At 57.7% G+C, this 13,718-nt stretch overlaps 2 protein-coding genes across 2 annotated transcripts; one reads left to right on the forward strand and one right to left on the reverse strand.

The window, feature by feature from the left end:
- Window positions 1-10,539: 10,539 nt before the first annotated feature.
- LOC125512493 (membrane protein PM19L-like) lies at window positions 10,540-11,766 on the reverse strand. The gene is made up of 4 exons (XM_048677590.1): window positions 11,477-11,766; window positions 11,228-11,408; window positions 11,085-11,130; window positions 10,540-10,967 (listed from the first exon to the last, which is right to left on the reverse strand). Exons 1-4 carry the CDS (start codon window positions 11,604-11,606, stop codon window positions 10,764-10,766), a joined length of 561 nt encoding a protein of 186 aa, XP_048533547.1. The 5' UTR covers window positions 11,607-11,766; the 3' UTR covers window positions 10,540-10,763.
- Window positions 11,767-12,091: 325 nt separating this feature from the next.
- Window positions 12,092-13,263, forward strand: LOC125514501 (protein CURVATURE THYLAKOID 1A, chloroplastic-like). The gene is made up of 5 exons (XM_048679843.1): window positions 12,092-12,359; window positions 12,442-12,536; window positions 12,641-12,748; window positions 12,869-12,940; window positions 13,053-13,263. Exons 1-5 carry the CDS (start codon window positions 12,242-12,244, stop codon window positions 13,122-13,124), a joined length of 465 nt encoding a protein of 154 aa, XP_048535800.1. The 5' UTR covers window positions 12,092-12,241; the 3' UTR covers window positions 13,125-13,263.
- The last annotated feature ends 455 nt before the right edge of the window (window positions 13,264-13,718 follow it).

The raw sequence follows: 13,718 nt of genomic DNA on the forward strand, positions 1-13,718 counted from the left end.
AGCCGGCACCGCCAGCTCGGCGGCTCCAGACGCCGAAGCGACGAGCGCCGCACCTGTTGGGTGGGTGCGAGGAGGCGGCACAGGGCCGCTGAATCGGGCGCTCCTGGACGTCTAGGCGAAGCTCTGCGCTGAGGGCGACGCCCTCTAGAGTTGCACCAAGGCGTTCCTAGCGTCGCGGGAAGCCGTCCGGGTATGTTTTTTCTTTGAGCCTTGTTTTTCTTGTTCCTCTCTGTGGGGGCGCGCCAGTGCACCCACTGGGTGTAGTCCCCGAGTTTCGGGCCGGCTGCTGAGCAGGCGGCCCGGAACTCCAATTGATGAACTTCTGGGTATTAACTTTGTTTGAAATGCTTGTTGCAGGATTACCACAACCTCTGCGTCACTGCCTTCAACCGTAATGTTGAAGAGCTGGGCAAGCGGACCGCCAACTTGGCAGAGAGCCGAAGTAAGTCCTTCCCTCTTTTTTCTTTTCTGTGGGGGCGCGCTAGCGCACCCGCGGGCTGTAGTCCCCGAGATTCGGGCCGACTGCTGAGCAGTCGGGCCGGATCTCCCCGGTGACCTACTTTATTGACGACTGTTGTCTTTCTTCCTTTCCTCCAGGAGCCAATGCTGCACTTCAACAGCAGTTGAGCGAAGCCAACTCCGCCCTGCTCGCCAAAGGGGAGGAGTGCAGCAGGCTCGCCACAGAGCGCGATCTGCTGGCCACTCAGTTGGCGGAGCAGAAGGAGCTGCTTGCGAAGTCGTAGAGGGAGGCGGAGGAGACGGAAACCGCCCTCTTGGCCGAGTTCACGAGCGAGCACTCCTCCTGGTCTGACAAGGAGGCGCCGCTGTCCTCCGGCTTCCACGAGATTGAAGACATCGTTGATGGTGAGTCTCTTTATTTTCTTTCTTCGAGCTGCCGACTCAGATCGTGCCGACTCCTGGTTTTTGACTTGCTTCTTCGTTTCTTCGTGTCTTTTGCAGACTTCTTCCCTGGACAGTCACAGGCCGCTATCCAAGCCATCGAGGCCGATCGCGAAAGTCGGAGGGCGCGGAGATCGCCGCCGATGCCCCCCCGAACTCTTGATGAGCACATCTTGAGCATCGAGGCTCGCCTTTGGCCGGCTCACCGGATGCTGCACCGGCTTCAGCGCGTCGGTGCCCAGGCGATTTCCGCCCTTTGGCCGGATATGCAGGCTCCGCGCACCCCCAGCCTGACGGCCAACTGGTTGGAGGTCGCAGCTGGTCGCCTCGAGGCCTGGAAGGGCTCTTCGGCTCGGGCTGGAGTGCGTCGGGCCTTGGAGTTCGTCAAGGCGTGGTACCCGGGGCTGGATCTAGACCGGTTGGCCATGCTTCGGTCGGAGGCCCAACCGGAGCTGGCGGCTGCGGAAGACGCCCTCGTCAAGCGTGCTGCGGCGATCGCCGAGTACACCGACACGAGCATCTTCGTCCCCGAGCGGTCTGAAGACGGCGAGGAGGTACCGCCGGAGTGGTTTGGGATGAATCCAGACTACGGCGAAGACTCGGCGGAGGTGATTGGCTCCAGCGTCGAGGAGGAGGACGAGGCGGAGGATGAGGGCGAGGCGGAGGCACCAGAAGACGGAGCAGACAGCCAGCCTCAGCCCGACCGCGCCTCCAGCAACGAGCCGCGTGCGACCGACCCGACTGCTGCTGGAGGCGATCAAGCCGAGACTAGCCGGCCGATCGCCCCGACGCCTGACGCTGGCGCCTCCTCCGACCCCCCGAATATGTCTGCCGCCTCCTAAGCTGTTGCTGTGTCTTTTCTTTTATCTGCTTTAGTAGTCTTTTGAAGAACTTGTTAATTCGCACAATTCCACCCGTGGGGTGTATTTTGAACCTCTACTCGACAATTCGGCCAAGGGCCTATGTTATATATATATCTATCTTTTCTTACTCATTGTTTTTTTGGCTGTTTTCCTTTGCCGCTTTCTCTTAGTTGCATGTCTTGCCAATCGGACAACCGCTTCTGCGGACTGTTGCTGGATCAAGTGCTAGGCTACTTTGGGAAAGCAAGTACTTAGCCGATTTCAAGATTGTTTGAGCAAGTTGGATAGAAAGCGACAATCCGACTGTCCGAGAGTCGGTTTGCGAGAAAGGCTGGAAGCCGTCTTGAGCTATGTTTTACGCTTTGAGTCCTTAGCCATTTTTCGTGCGAGCACCCATTCTACCTTACCTCTGCCCACCGTACAGTCGCTCTGCGAGCTGCGGCTTCTGACAGAAGACGGCTTAGGTGTTACACACTACTTGTCCGGCTGCAGGAAGCATTTCATAGTGCAAGGCGGCAAGTCCCCGGGCCGACTTGTCAAGCCCGGTGCCAAGCGGCATGACAAAGAGTAACATACTTGTAGGCATAATTTTTATCATACAGACAAAAGAGGGCAGTCCCCGAGCTCGTCTCGGGGGGCCCGAAGTCTTGGTACTTTAATACAAAAGGTAGCGTGGTACATACTACATCAACTGTAAAATCTTCTGAGAAGATTTGCATTCCATGGCCGCTCTGTCTCCTTGTCAGAGTCGTCCCTCTTGCGTGCTCGGGGCTTCTGAGCGTCGATCAGGTAGTAGGAATCGTTGCCTAGTACTTTGCTGATGATGAAAGGGCCTTCCCAAGGCGGCGACAGCTTGTGCTGGCCGGCTGTTCGCTGGATCAGCCGGAGCACAAGGTCGCCTTCGTGGAAAGATCTTGGCCTGACCTTCCTGTTGTGGTATCGGCGCAGGCTCTGCTGGTAAATGCTGGACCGGCTGAGTGCCAACAGCCGGCCCTCTTCCAGCAAATCGACGTCGTCTTGTCGTGCTTCTTCTGCTTCCTCCTCGGTGTACATGGTGACTCGTGGGGAGTCGAACTCTATGTCTGTTAGGATGACGGCTTCGGCACCGTAGACAAGGAAGAAGGGCGTGAAACCGGTTGACTTGTTTGGAGTCGTGCGCAGACTCCAGAGGACGGCTGGCAACTCGTCGAGCCAGCAGCCAGCCGAGCGCTCCAGAGGCTCGATCAACCGAGGCTTGATGCCGGACAGGATGAGGCCGTTTGCTCGCTCCACTTGGCCATTTGACTGCGGGTGGGCGACGGACGCTAGGTCCAGTCGGATGCCCTGTGTTGCGCAGAAACGGGCCAAGGCGCCTTTGGCAAAATTTGTGCCGTTGTCGGTGATGATGCTGTGTGGTATGCCGTACCAAATTGTGATATCGGTGATGAAGGTCACGGCAGTCGGACCGCTCAGTTTCTTAATTGGCTTCACTTCCACCCACTTGGTGAACTTGTCCACTGCGACAAGTAGGTGAGTTAGGCCACCTCGTGCTGTCTTGAATGGTCCCACCATGTCTAGACCCCAAACTGCGAAAGGCCAAGCGATGGGGATGGTCTTGAGCGCGGAAGCCGGCTGGTGCGGCTTGGAGCTGAACTTCTGGCACCCTTTGCATTTTTGGACCAACTCCTTGGCCTCTTCCAAGGCAGTCGGCCAAAAGAAACCGTGCCGAAAAACTTTGGCGACGAGTGCTCTTGAAGCCGCATGGTGGCCGCATTCGCCTTGATGGATGTCTTTGAGGATCGCCTGGCCTTGCTCTGGCTCTACGCAGCGCTGGTAGACACCAGTGACGCTGCGCCTGACCAGCTCTCTGCTGATTATGGTATAGGCTGCCGCCCGACATTGTACTTGCCGAGCTGAGGTCTCATCCGTTGGTAGCTCTTTGTTCACCAGGAATTTGAGGATGGACTGGGCCCATGAGGGCGCTGCTATTTCTTCGACTGCCAGAACTGCAACTTGGACGAGGGCGGCTGGGCTGGAGTCAACAGCCGCTTGCTGGGCTGATGAAGTCCCCAGGCCGACTGGCGCGGTCCTTGTGCCGAGTTCTGGAATCTTCGAGGCCGTCACCGCAGTCCCCGGGCCGGGCTCGACTGTGGCAGCTTTGGAGTCGCCCGCCAAAGTCCCTGTTCCGACTGCCGGAGCTCTGGAGTCGGATCCGCCGTCTTCGGGAGGAGCCGGCACAAAAATGGAGTCTGATTCTGGTGAAGGCTTGACAGACGGCTTGAGGAGGCGTTGAAGGGCGACGCGAGATGGTATTGCTTGGCGGGTAGAGCCGATTCGTGCCAAGGCGTCTGCTTGGTCGTTGTCGTTTCTTGGCACATGGAGGAACTCACACCCTTCAAAATACCCGCTGAGTTGCTGCACGAGGAAACGGTAGCTCGCCATGTTTGCGTCTTTCGCATCCCAGTCGCCAGATGACTGCTGGACCACTAAGTCCGAGTCGCCATAACACAAGATCCGGCGGATGCCAAGTTCTTTGGCAAGCCGGAGCCCGTGAATGAGCGCCTCGTACTCGGCCACGTTGTTGGAGGCGGCAAAATGGATTTGCAGTGCATATTTGAGCTTGTCGCCTTTGGGAGAGGTGAGGACGACGCCGGCTCCCAAGTCGGTGCGCATCTTGGAGCCGTCGAAGTGCATCCGCCAATGGGTGGAGTCAGGCACTGGAGGCAGGTACTGGGTCTCGGCCCAGTCGACGAGGAAGTCGGCCAGTGCTTGTGATTTGATAGCGGTGCGGGGCTGGTAGTAGATGGTGTAAGGAGCCAGCTCTATGGCCCACTTGGCCACTCGACCAGAGGCATCTCGGCTACCGATGATCTCGGCAAGTGGAGCCGTGCAGACCACTGTGATTGGATGCTCTTGAAAGTAAGGCTTCAATTTCTTGGCAGCAAAGTGCACGCCATAGCACATCTTCTGGTAGTGGGGGTAGTTCTGCTTGGAGGTCGACAGTACCTCGCTCAGGTAATATACTGGTCTCTGGACAGGTAGTGCCTTGCCTTCCTCCTTGCGCTCTACTACAATGATTGTGCTGACTGCTCGGCTGGTGGCGGCGATGTACAGGAGCATAGGTTCCTTGAGAGTCGGAGCCGCCAGGACGGGTGGAGTAGTCAGCATCTTCTTCAACTGGTGGAAAGCTTCGTCCGCCTTATGGTTCCACTCGAAAAAAGTGGTCTTCTTCATGAGTTGGTATAAGGGGAGAGCTTTCTCGCCCAGCCGACTGATGAATCGGCTGATGGACGCCAAATAGCCGGTGAACTTCTGCACATCCAGCAGTCGGCTGGGTACCTTCATTCTCTCGATGGACTTGATTTTTACTGGGTTGCATTCTATGCCGCGTTCAGAGACCAGGAAACCTAGCAGCTGGCCGGCTGGTACTCCGAAGACACACTTCTCGGGGTTGAGCTTGATCTGGAACCGGTGCAGGTTCTCAAAGGTCTCCTTGAGGTCTTCCAGCAGTGTTCCTCGCTTTTCCGTCTTCACCACCACGTCGTCCACGTAAACGTGGGCGTTCCTGCCGAGCTGCTTGAGGAGGCACTTCTGCATGCAACGCTGAAAGGTGGCGCCGGCATTCCTTAAGCCGAACGTCATGGTGAGGTAGCAGAATGCTCCAAACGGCGTGATGAAGGCGGTCTTCAATCTATCAGCCGGATTCAGCTTGATCTGGTGATATCCTGAGTATGCATCCAAGAAGCTCAACAACTCGCATCCGGCTGTGGAGTCTATCACCTGGTCAATTCTTGGTAGAGCAAATGGGTCCTTGGGGCAGGCCTTGTTGAGGCTCGTGTAGTCAATACACATTCGCCATTGCTTGTTCTTCTTTAGCACCAGGACCGGATTTGCCAGCCACTCCGGGAAGAAAACTTCCATAATGAAGCCGGCTGCTAGGAGTCGGGCTATCTCTTCTCCGACAACTCTTCTCTTCTCTTCTGATAAGCGGCGCAGGGGCTGCCTGACCGGCTTTGCATCAGATCGTACATGTAACTTGTGCTCGGCGAAATCCGTCGGTACACCTGGCATGTCCTTGGGAGACCATGCGAAGATGTCCCGATTCTCACGGAGAAAATCGACGAGCTCGCCTTCCTATTTACCGTCGAGGTTTGCACCTACGACGGCGTACCTCTCTGGGCGCTCCGGATCTAAGGGTATCTTCTTTGTCTCTTTTGGCTGGCTTGAACGAACCTTCGGTTTCCGACTCCTTCGGGTCGGGCGATATCTCCGGCTGCTTGCCGGCCATCGCCACAACTCGCTCAAGGAGTCGCTTCTCGGCTGCAATCACCAGGGACTCGGCCAGCCGACTGCTCTCGGCCGCGCAAGCGGACGACTTCCGGTAGTCGCCGGCCATAGTCAGAATTCCTCTGAAACTGGGCATCTTCATCTTGAGGTAGGCGTAATGGGGGACCGCCATGAACTTGGCCAAGGCGGGCCGGCCAAGTAGCGCATGGTATGGGCTCTCAATGTCCACTACCTCAAACCAAACAGACTCTCTTCGGAAGTGATCTTTATCCCCAAAGAGGACGTCAATCAGGATCTTGCCGATTGGTGAGCAGGAGAGCCCAGGAACAATACCGTGGAACACAGTCCGGCTGTTCTGAAGTTGTCTCTGCTTGATTCCTAACTTCTCCATGGTGTCATTGTACAGGATATTGATGCTGCTGCCCCCATCTATCAGAACTCATGAGAAACGCGCGACCCGTTTGTCCATGGCAAAGGTGGCGTCCAGGACCAAGGCGTAGGAGCCCGGACTCGGCATCACTTCTGGGTGGTCAGCCCTGCTCCAGCTGATCGGCCTCTCGGACCAGTGCATGAACTCTGGCGTCTCTGAGGCTACTGCGTTCACCTCTTGTCGCTGCATCCTCCTGATGCGTTGATCGTCAGCCATACTGGTGAACACTACGTAGGCTCCGTGCTCTTCAGGGTATTCGTCTTGTACTGCGCCGACTGGCCTGACTGCCGACTGCTGGGGCGGAGGCGGAGGCGGCTGCCCAGCAGGCGGGGGTGGCAGAAGGCCGTCTCCCTTGGCGATCCTGGTGAGCCAGTGGCATTTCCGGGTGGTGTGATTCGATGGTTTCGTGCCGCTGTGGAACTTGCAAAGTCCATCCAAGGTCTGCTCGTAGGAGAAGGCCGGCAACCAGTTCGGCTTGCCGCCTTTCTGTCGCTTGGGCAGAGGCTGCTCTTCTGGCTGCTGGGCTTCAACGGTCGTGACCTGCCAGCTGCTGGAAGCCGGCTGCGGGGCCTTGCGCTTGTTGTCGCCCTGCTGTTGTCGCCGGCCGGCGTCTGCCGCCGGAGTTCTTGGAGCCGGAGGAGCTACTTTGCCAGTCGTGCTGATTTGAATTTCCGTCTTCATGGAGGAGTCGGCCGTAGCGTACTTGTCCGCTATGATCAGCAGCTCGTCGAGGGTTTCTGGCTCGTCGCAGAGGAGCTTGCGCTTGAGGAGGGTGCCTTCTCGGCACCCGGCTGTGAAGTACTCGATGGCCTGCACCTCGTGCACGCCCTCGCAGGAGTTCCGGAGCTCAGCCCAACGCGTGAGGTAGTCGCGAGTCGACTCGTCAGGACCTTGCACGCACAAGGAGAGCTGACGAGGCTTGGGAGGACGCTTGTACGTGCTGGTGAAGTTGCGGACGAATGCTTCAGTGAAGTCGACCCAGCTATTGATGTTGCGGGGCTTTAGGTTGTTCAGCCATGTCCGGGCTGTGCCCTGGAGCATGAGCGGAACGTACTTTACGGCGACACGCTTGTTGCCGTTTGCTATGCTGACAGCCGTGGAGTAGTCGACTAGCCAGTCTTCCGGCTTCACGGAGCCGGTATACTTGGGCGTGTCTCTTGGGAGCGTGAACCCTCTGGGAAAGGGCTCGTCCCGAATGCGGGGCCCGAAACAAGGCGGACCCAGCTCATCTTCTTCTTCCAGCGCCAGGGACCGGTGAAGTCGGTCGATCCGGTGGCGGGCGTCATTCTCTCCAACTCCCTCTCGGCGGCCAAGGCGGTCACCGAGAGTCGGATGGTCAACAGGCGGCGGGGAGACTCGCCTCTCCTTGCGGGGAGGGGGAGGCGGACAGTCGTCCCGTCGTTCCACTGCTCTCGGGCGGCCGTCTCGGTCGCGCTATATGGTAATCCGAGTCCGACTGTGGCTGACCGCTGGCTCCTTGTCCTTTCTTCCTCGGGCACTGCCAGTCGGCGTCCGATACGTCGCGCCTTGATCTCGGCGCGGGTCGTCGTTTGGTCGCTGCGGCGCCTTCGTGCGGCAGCCGGCCTCATTCTGCGCGGCGGCCGCGTCGAGGAGCCACTGGACTCGCTCCATCATGAGGCGGCGCTCTTCGCCCTCGAAATTGTCCAGATCATCCGCCGCTGCCTGGGCGGCTCGGATGTTCTCCGCTGGCGTGGCATACACGGGGCGGCTAGCCCCAAACAGGCTGGCGATGGCTACGCCGCGCTGCTGAACCGCGCCAAGGCGGCTGGACCCTGCCGGGGCCGGCGAGCCGCCAACAGCATGATCCATCTCCCGCTGGTGAGCTTCTGACAAGCATCTCATGCTGGCCAGCTTCTTCGCGCCTTCAACAAGCTGAAGGCGGCGCGCTTCTAACGTATCTGCGTCAGCATCTTCCGGAATGGGCGCAGCTAGGTCTTGCAACGCCGTGCCGAGTGAGTTGGGCGCCCCTCCGCCAGGGGACTCGTCATGACTGATGACCAGCACCTCAGTGACGGTGCTTCCATCGCTCTCCGCGTGGGGGAGAGGTTCGTCGTAGACCACCACGTTGGTGGGGAACGCGTCGACCGACGCGGTGTTGGAGTCGACCAGCATCGAGTCGGTGGAGCCTACGGACTCCAAGTCTACGGCAGGCTCGCCGGAAACGTGGAGTTGATCGAGGAGGCCCGCGAGGAGGTTTTCGGGGCCGCCTGCGCCTGCGTCGGACGCAGGTTCGTCGGAGAGGCGGACCTCGCCGACAAGTTCGGCCAAGGAGCTGGCGGCGCAGGCGATCTCAACGCCGCGCAGCGCGTCGACGCAAACTTCGTCTGGCGTGCCTGGCTGGCTGCGTCGCCAGGAAGGAAAAGGGTTCCCGTCCAGAACAGATCTCCGGATGGCGGTGCACCAGGCCCCACGATGGGAGCCAAATGTCGGGGGTTTGGTGCGACATATGCCAACGGATGGCTTATCATGGTGGGGGCGAGTAGAACGTCGCCAGTGCCTGGAAACGGGATGAGGCGAAGACATGCACGCCGGCGAATCTTACCCAGCTTCGGGGCTCTCCGGGGAGATAATACCCCTACTGCTGCTCTGCGAGGTCTCCGCATGATCACTATGGTCAAGTGTTTACACGGTTGCTCCTTGAGCGGTGTCTGGTGGCAGGAGAGGGTAAGGCTAGCTCTCTCCTTCTATCTAGTATGGTATCGAACTACTGGCCTCCAACCCTTTGCATGGATGCCCTGGAGGGTTTATATAGGCCTATCCCCTAGGGGTACAATGGTAATCCGACTGGGTGCGGGCCCAGCCGTCAGTGCCTCCGACCTCCGACTTCTCCGCCGACTGCTGGGGCCCGCCGACTGGTCTGGTACGGAGCCGACAGGCCGCGTCCGCCGCGGGCGGGTCTTGCCGGCTGCTGATTACTGTAGCCGTGCTCCTGATGACGCAAGCTTGGTCATGGGGTCGTGGCAACAGCCCCGCCGCCTGGCGGGTGATCACTGTGGCCACTCCCCATCTCTTCTTGATTAATGGTGCGTGGGCCCCGGGGGAGGGCTCGGCCGACTCCCCCAGGCCGACTCCCGACGGGTCCGACTGGCGGTTCTCCCGCCGTCTCCCGAGGTCTCGCTGACTGGTGGGACCCGCTGCCTCCAGGCCGTACAGACAAGCCGTCGTGGGCGCAGGACCTGGTACAGTGGTGCTGATGTCAGGGTCGCCCGGGCAACAGTGCCACGCCGCGGGGAGATCTTCCCAAGTACGGCGTGTTGTAGCCATGCCTGCGAGGAGTGGGCTTCATTGTAGCCACGCCCCTGCCCCGTCCCCTTCGATGAGGTCACGGGTTGTTGGAGTCACCGGCCGACTCCCCAAAGCCGGCTTCTCTGGAAGTCGTCCCTGGGACTCGGCCGTGAGCGGGCAGTCGTCCGCCTTGCCGTGGACACCCCAGGAGGCGGCTCTTCGCCCTGTGGTCTTGAGGGGCGCAGCCTGCCCCAATGTTTTGAAAGGTTATGGGCTCAGGTTGGCCTACCCGTGGCCCATTACTCTGACAAATTGGGAGGGAGAATATAGACCTTAAGAAGCAAGATGCGTGTGCCAAATGGGAGCTCGAGAAGGCCCGGACTTTTGAAGCAATATAGCTCAAGCAGAAGATATTACAACTTTCTTGAGACACGAAGGACCCGAAGATAATATTTATCGATGCAAATCTTTTGGACCCGGAAGGTAATAATTGGGTTGAGAAGAGGAAGAGGGAGATCAATCTGCGCAGGGAGTACAAGGGGGAAAGAGCGTCCGCTGCCACAACGGACGCGGCCCGGATGTTGAATTTCGTTTTGTCATGTTTTAATCTTGAATTATGGTTCATTTTGCTTTGTTGCATTGTATTGGTGATAAATTACAACTGTGCGATCGACCGACGTGCATGGATTTGCAAGGGTTTTGATGCGAGAAGCGTGATTGTCCGACATGATGTTTGATGGATCATTCGGCGCCGGATTTGCCAACGTCACGCTCTAAAAACTATATCGAGGATCGAGTGTTTATTTTTCGAACACATAAGATCAAACCACTTTGTGGTAGATAAAGTCCGTCTGTATTTCCATCATCTGCGTCTCAGATGACATGTATCCCTATTGTCCTGAGTGTTATTTCTCTACCAAGGGCCTACGGAAATAATCAGAAATCCGAGTACGTCATCCTGCGCCTGGCAAATTGCTTACCATACGAGTGGCCGATGAACTGCACTCGATACAGTTGTTGACACTCAGTACAATTCAAGTTTCTGGTAGTACGCTTGGTCATGCATCCGGGGACGGAACCCCTCCCGCCGTCTTATGGTCCGCGGCGAGCTCTCCCCGAGGGATCTCGCGGCAGCAGGCTTCGCCGTGGCTCCCGCAGGCCTGTCCAACTCCATGCACCCCGCTCAAGGCGCCGGCGTGGAGCAGAAGCAGGTAGAAGAGCTGCGTCAGCGTCGAGATCGTGATGAACGCCTCCAACGTCCTCTGCTAGCAAGACCAACACAGAGTTCAGAAGTAGAATCACCGAGAGGAAACGCAGAAAATTTACAAGGATAGATCCACCGGTGCGTGTAGAACTAGCATTGACTGACGACGACGTACCAGGCGCCTTCCTCGGTTCCCTAGAGTGATGTGCTTGCACGCGAGGCTGCAGATGTTCAAGAAAAGATGGCACGGCAGTGTGAGTTACGTACTATCACTAGCAGATGGCGAGTGAAACTGGCGGTGAGAGTGTAGAAGAGAACCCGAAGGCGAGGGCGGTGAGCGCCCAGGAGACGAGCACGGTGGAGGCGGCGGCGGCGAGGCTCTCGCTGCGCCAGGGCGCCCTGACGTGGAGCAGGGCGGGGAGCACCGAGCAGGCGCCGACCACCCCGGCCATGAGCGAGAAGACGAGCAGGTACCCCGTCGCCGTGTTGCCTCCTAGATCTGCACACCGCGTCACGTCGTTAACCAGACCAGATCGATCATGTCGCACGCAAGGACGTACTACGTACGGCGGTGCGTCTCGCGGTCGATGAACTTGTTGAGCGACCAGCCGGCGATGCCGAGGACGGCCGCGTGCATGACGAGGTTGATGCACAGCAGGGGCCCGATGTACCGCCTGCTCGCCGCGCCCACGGCCATGGATCCACCACTGCTACCTCCCCGGCCACGAATGCTAGTACCTAGCCTAGGCCGCAGGTCTCGAGTGTCTGCAACTGCAAATTGATCCGGTGACTCTGGTCGCTATGTTACTAGTGTCAGTGGAACTGCAAGCATGAAATGAATCTTTTATTGCGGGGTGTGTTTGTGATGACGCGAACTAAAAGCTTCGTGCAACGGCAATGCTGTTGTGCACGCGAAGCTAGCATGGAGGACGGGCCCCGCGCTAGAACCGTGTGCCACGCAAAGGCACGCGTACATAGTAACATGGGCCAGCTTCGGACGGCGACTGCCGGCCGCCGTTGCAGCTTTCATGGACGAGGTAAGCCCACCGATGTACTCCTACGGGACAATGTGGTCTGGTATGGAGTACGGAGCTGTGAGCTGAGACCTCTGTACCTAGGACAGCCAACCAAACGCTGGGGGCCAGCCACAGATTTCTAAGATAGGCAGCCGGCCAATCAGAGCCCACCATCCTGCCATGTGGCCGATCACCGCGCAAAAGCATCAAATCAAATTCCGCCCGGGACACAAGGAGAAAGAGAGGCCCAGGGACGCGCAGGACTAGGAGGGTGTCAGCGTAGGCCAGAGCCAGAGAAGAGCTTGCAGGTGAGAACATGGCCGCAACGGCGTGCTCTACGGCGCTTCTGGGTGTAGCAGGAGCACGCCTCCCCGCCGGCGCGCCGCCAACCTTTCTTCTCCCACGGCGTCACTTCTCCCCTCGTCGCCTCCAAGGTGCGGACGGTACCTATACTGCGTTCATCTTGTCACCTCAGATACGTAGACGCCTTAACAATTAGTACGATGTGTTAACCAGATGCGCCGCGGCTCTCTCTGCTCCGGGCGAAGGCCTCCTCCGATGACACCTCTGCCGCGAGCGGCGACGAGCTCGTCGACGACCTGAAAGCCAAGGTACTCTCAGAACAGGAGGCGCTAATACGTATTTGGGGAGTACGTAGAACGGCGAGCTGATCGGCTTGAGCAACGGTGCGTACGTGTTGTTTGCTTTGTCGCAGTGGGACGCGGTCGAGAACAAGTCCACCGTGCTGACGTACGCCGGCGGCGCCATCGTCGCCGTATGGTTCTCCTCGGTCATCGTCGGCGCCATCAACTCTCTGCCTCTGGTGCGTACGCTCATACATGAGTACATGACCATGACCACCGTCTTGGATCGACCGATCATGTCGTGTGTCCACTCATCAGACTTGAGCACCGATGACACGTTGAATAATTTCTGCGTGCAGCTTCCCAAGATCATGGAGCTTGTTGGGCTCGGCTACAGCGGATGGTTCGTGTACCGCTACCTCCTCTTCAAGGTGCGCGATCAGTTACGGGCTCGCCTAGTTGGTAGTATCTGGTGGTAGAGCTAATTCGATTGCAAGAAACTTGTAATTCGTTAACATGATCTTGGACAAAATACTATTGCAGGAACGCAGGAAAGAGCTGGCCGACGACGTGGAGTCCTTGAAGAAGAGCATTGCTGGTACAGAGGCAGAGTAAAAGAATATAATGTTGTAGTATGGGTTATTATTTTGTTTGACGATTATTCAGAGAACCCTTATCAGAGGGTTTGCTTGTTTTTTTAACAAGGCAAGAGACTTGTCATTTTCATTGATTAAGAAAGAACATTTAGACAAAATCCGTCAAGTAGGAAAACAAAGCAATTACTCTTGTGGCATTACAGTACTCAAGTGTGCAGGCCCAGCCAGGGACAGAGCCTATCCTCCTCTTTGATCTTCAGATAATCACCATCGCCGGGGCACTGAGGTTGCGCAAGACTAACATTCCGTTCTTTTCAAACTTCTCACCTAACAAGCATTGTCGAGGAGGAGAATGTCGACCGGCTAGTCCTTCACCGAGGTCACTAGGAGCCAATTTAAAGTCATGATCTGATAGAGCCCAAACCAGATAGTGACATCCGACCAAATATGTCACGTTTATCTGTAGTGACAAATGAGGTGCACCACAGACTCCTGGAATTGCTTACATAATGGGCACAACCAATGATTTGGCAATTCGTGACGAAGCAACCTATCGACCGCGCGCCCATACTCTATCCTGGATGATAAGCCAGGCAAAGAAATTGCACCTGGG

This window comes from Triticum urartu, chromosome 6 (genome assembly GCF_003073215.2).
Source record: "Triticum urartu cultivar G1812 chromosome 6, Tu2.1, whole genome shotgun sequence".
Taxonomy (NCBI): Eukaryota; Viridiplantae; Streptophyta; class Magnoliopsida; order Poales; family Poaceae; genus Triticum; species Triticum urartu.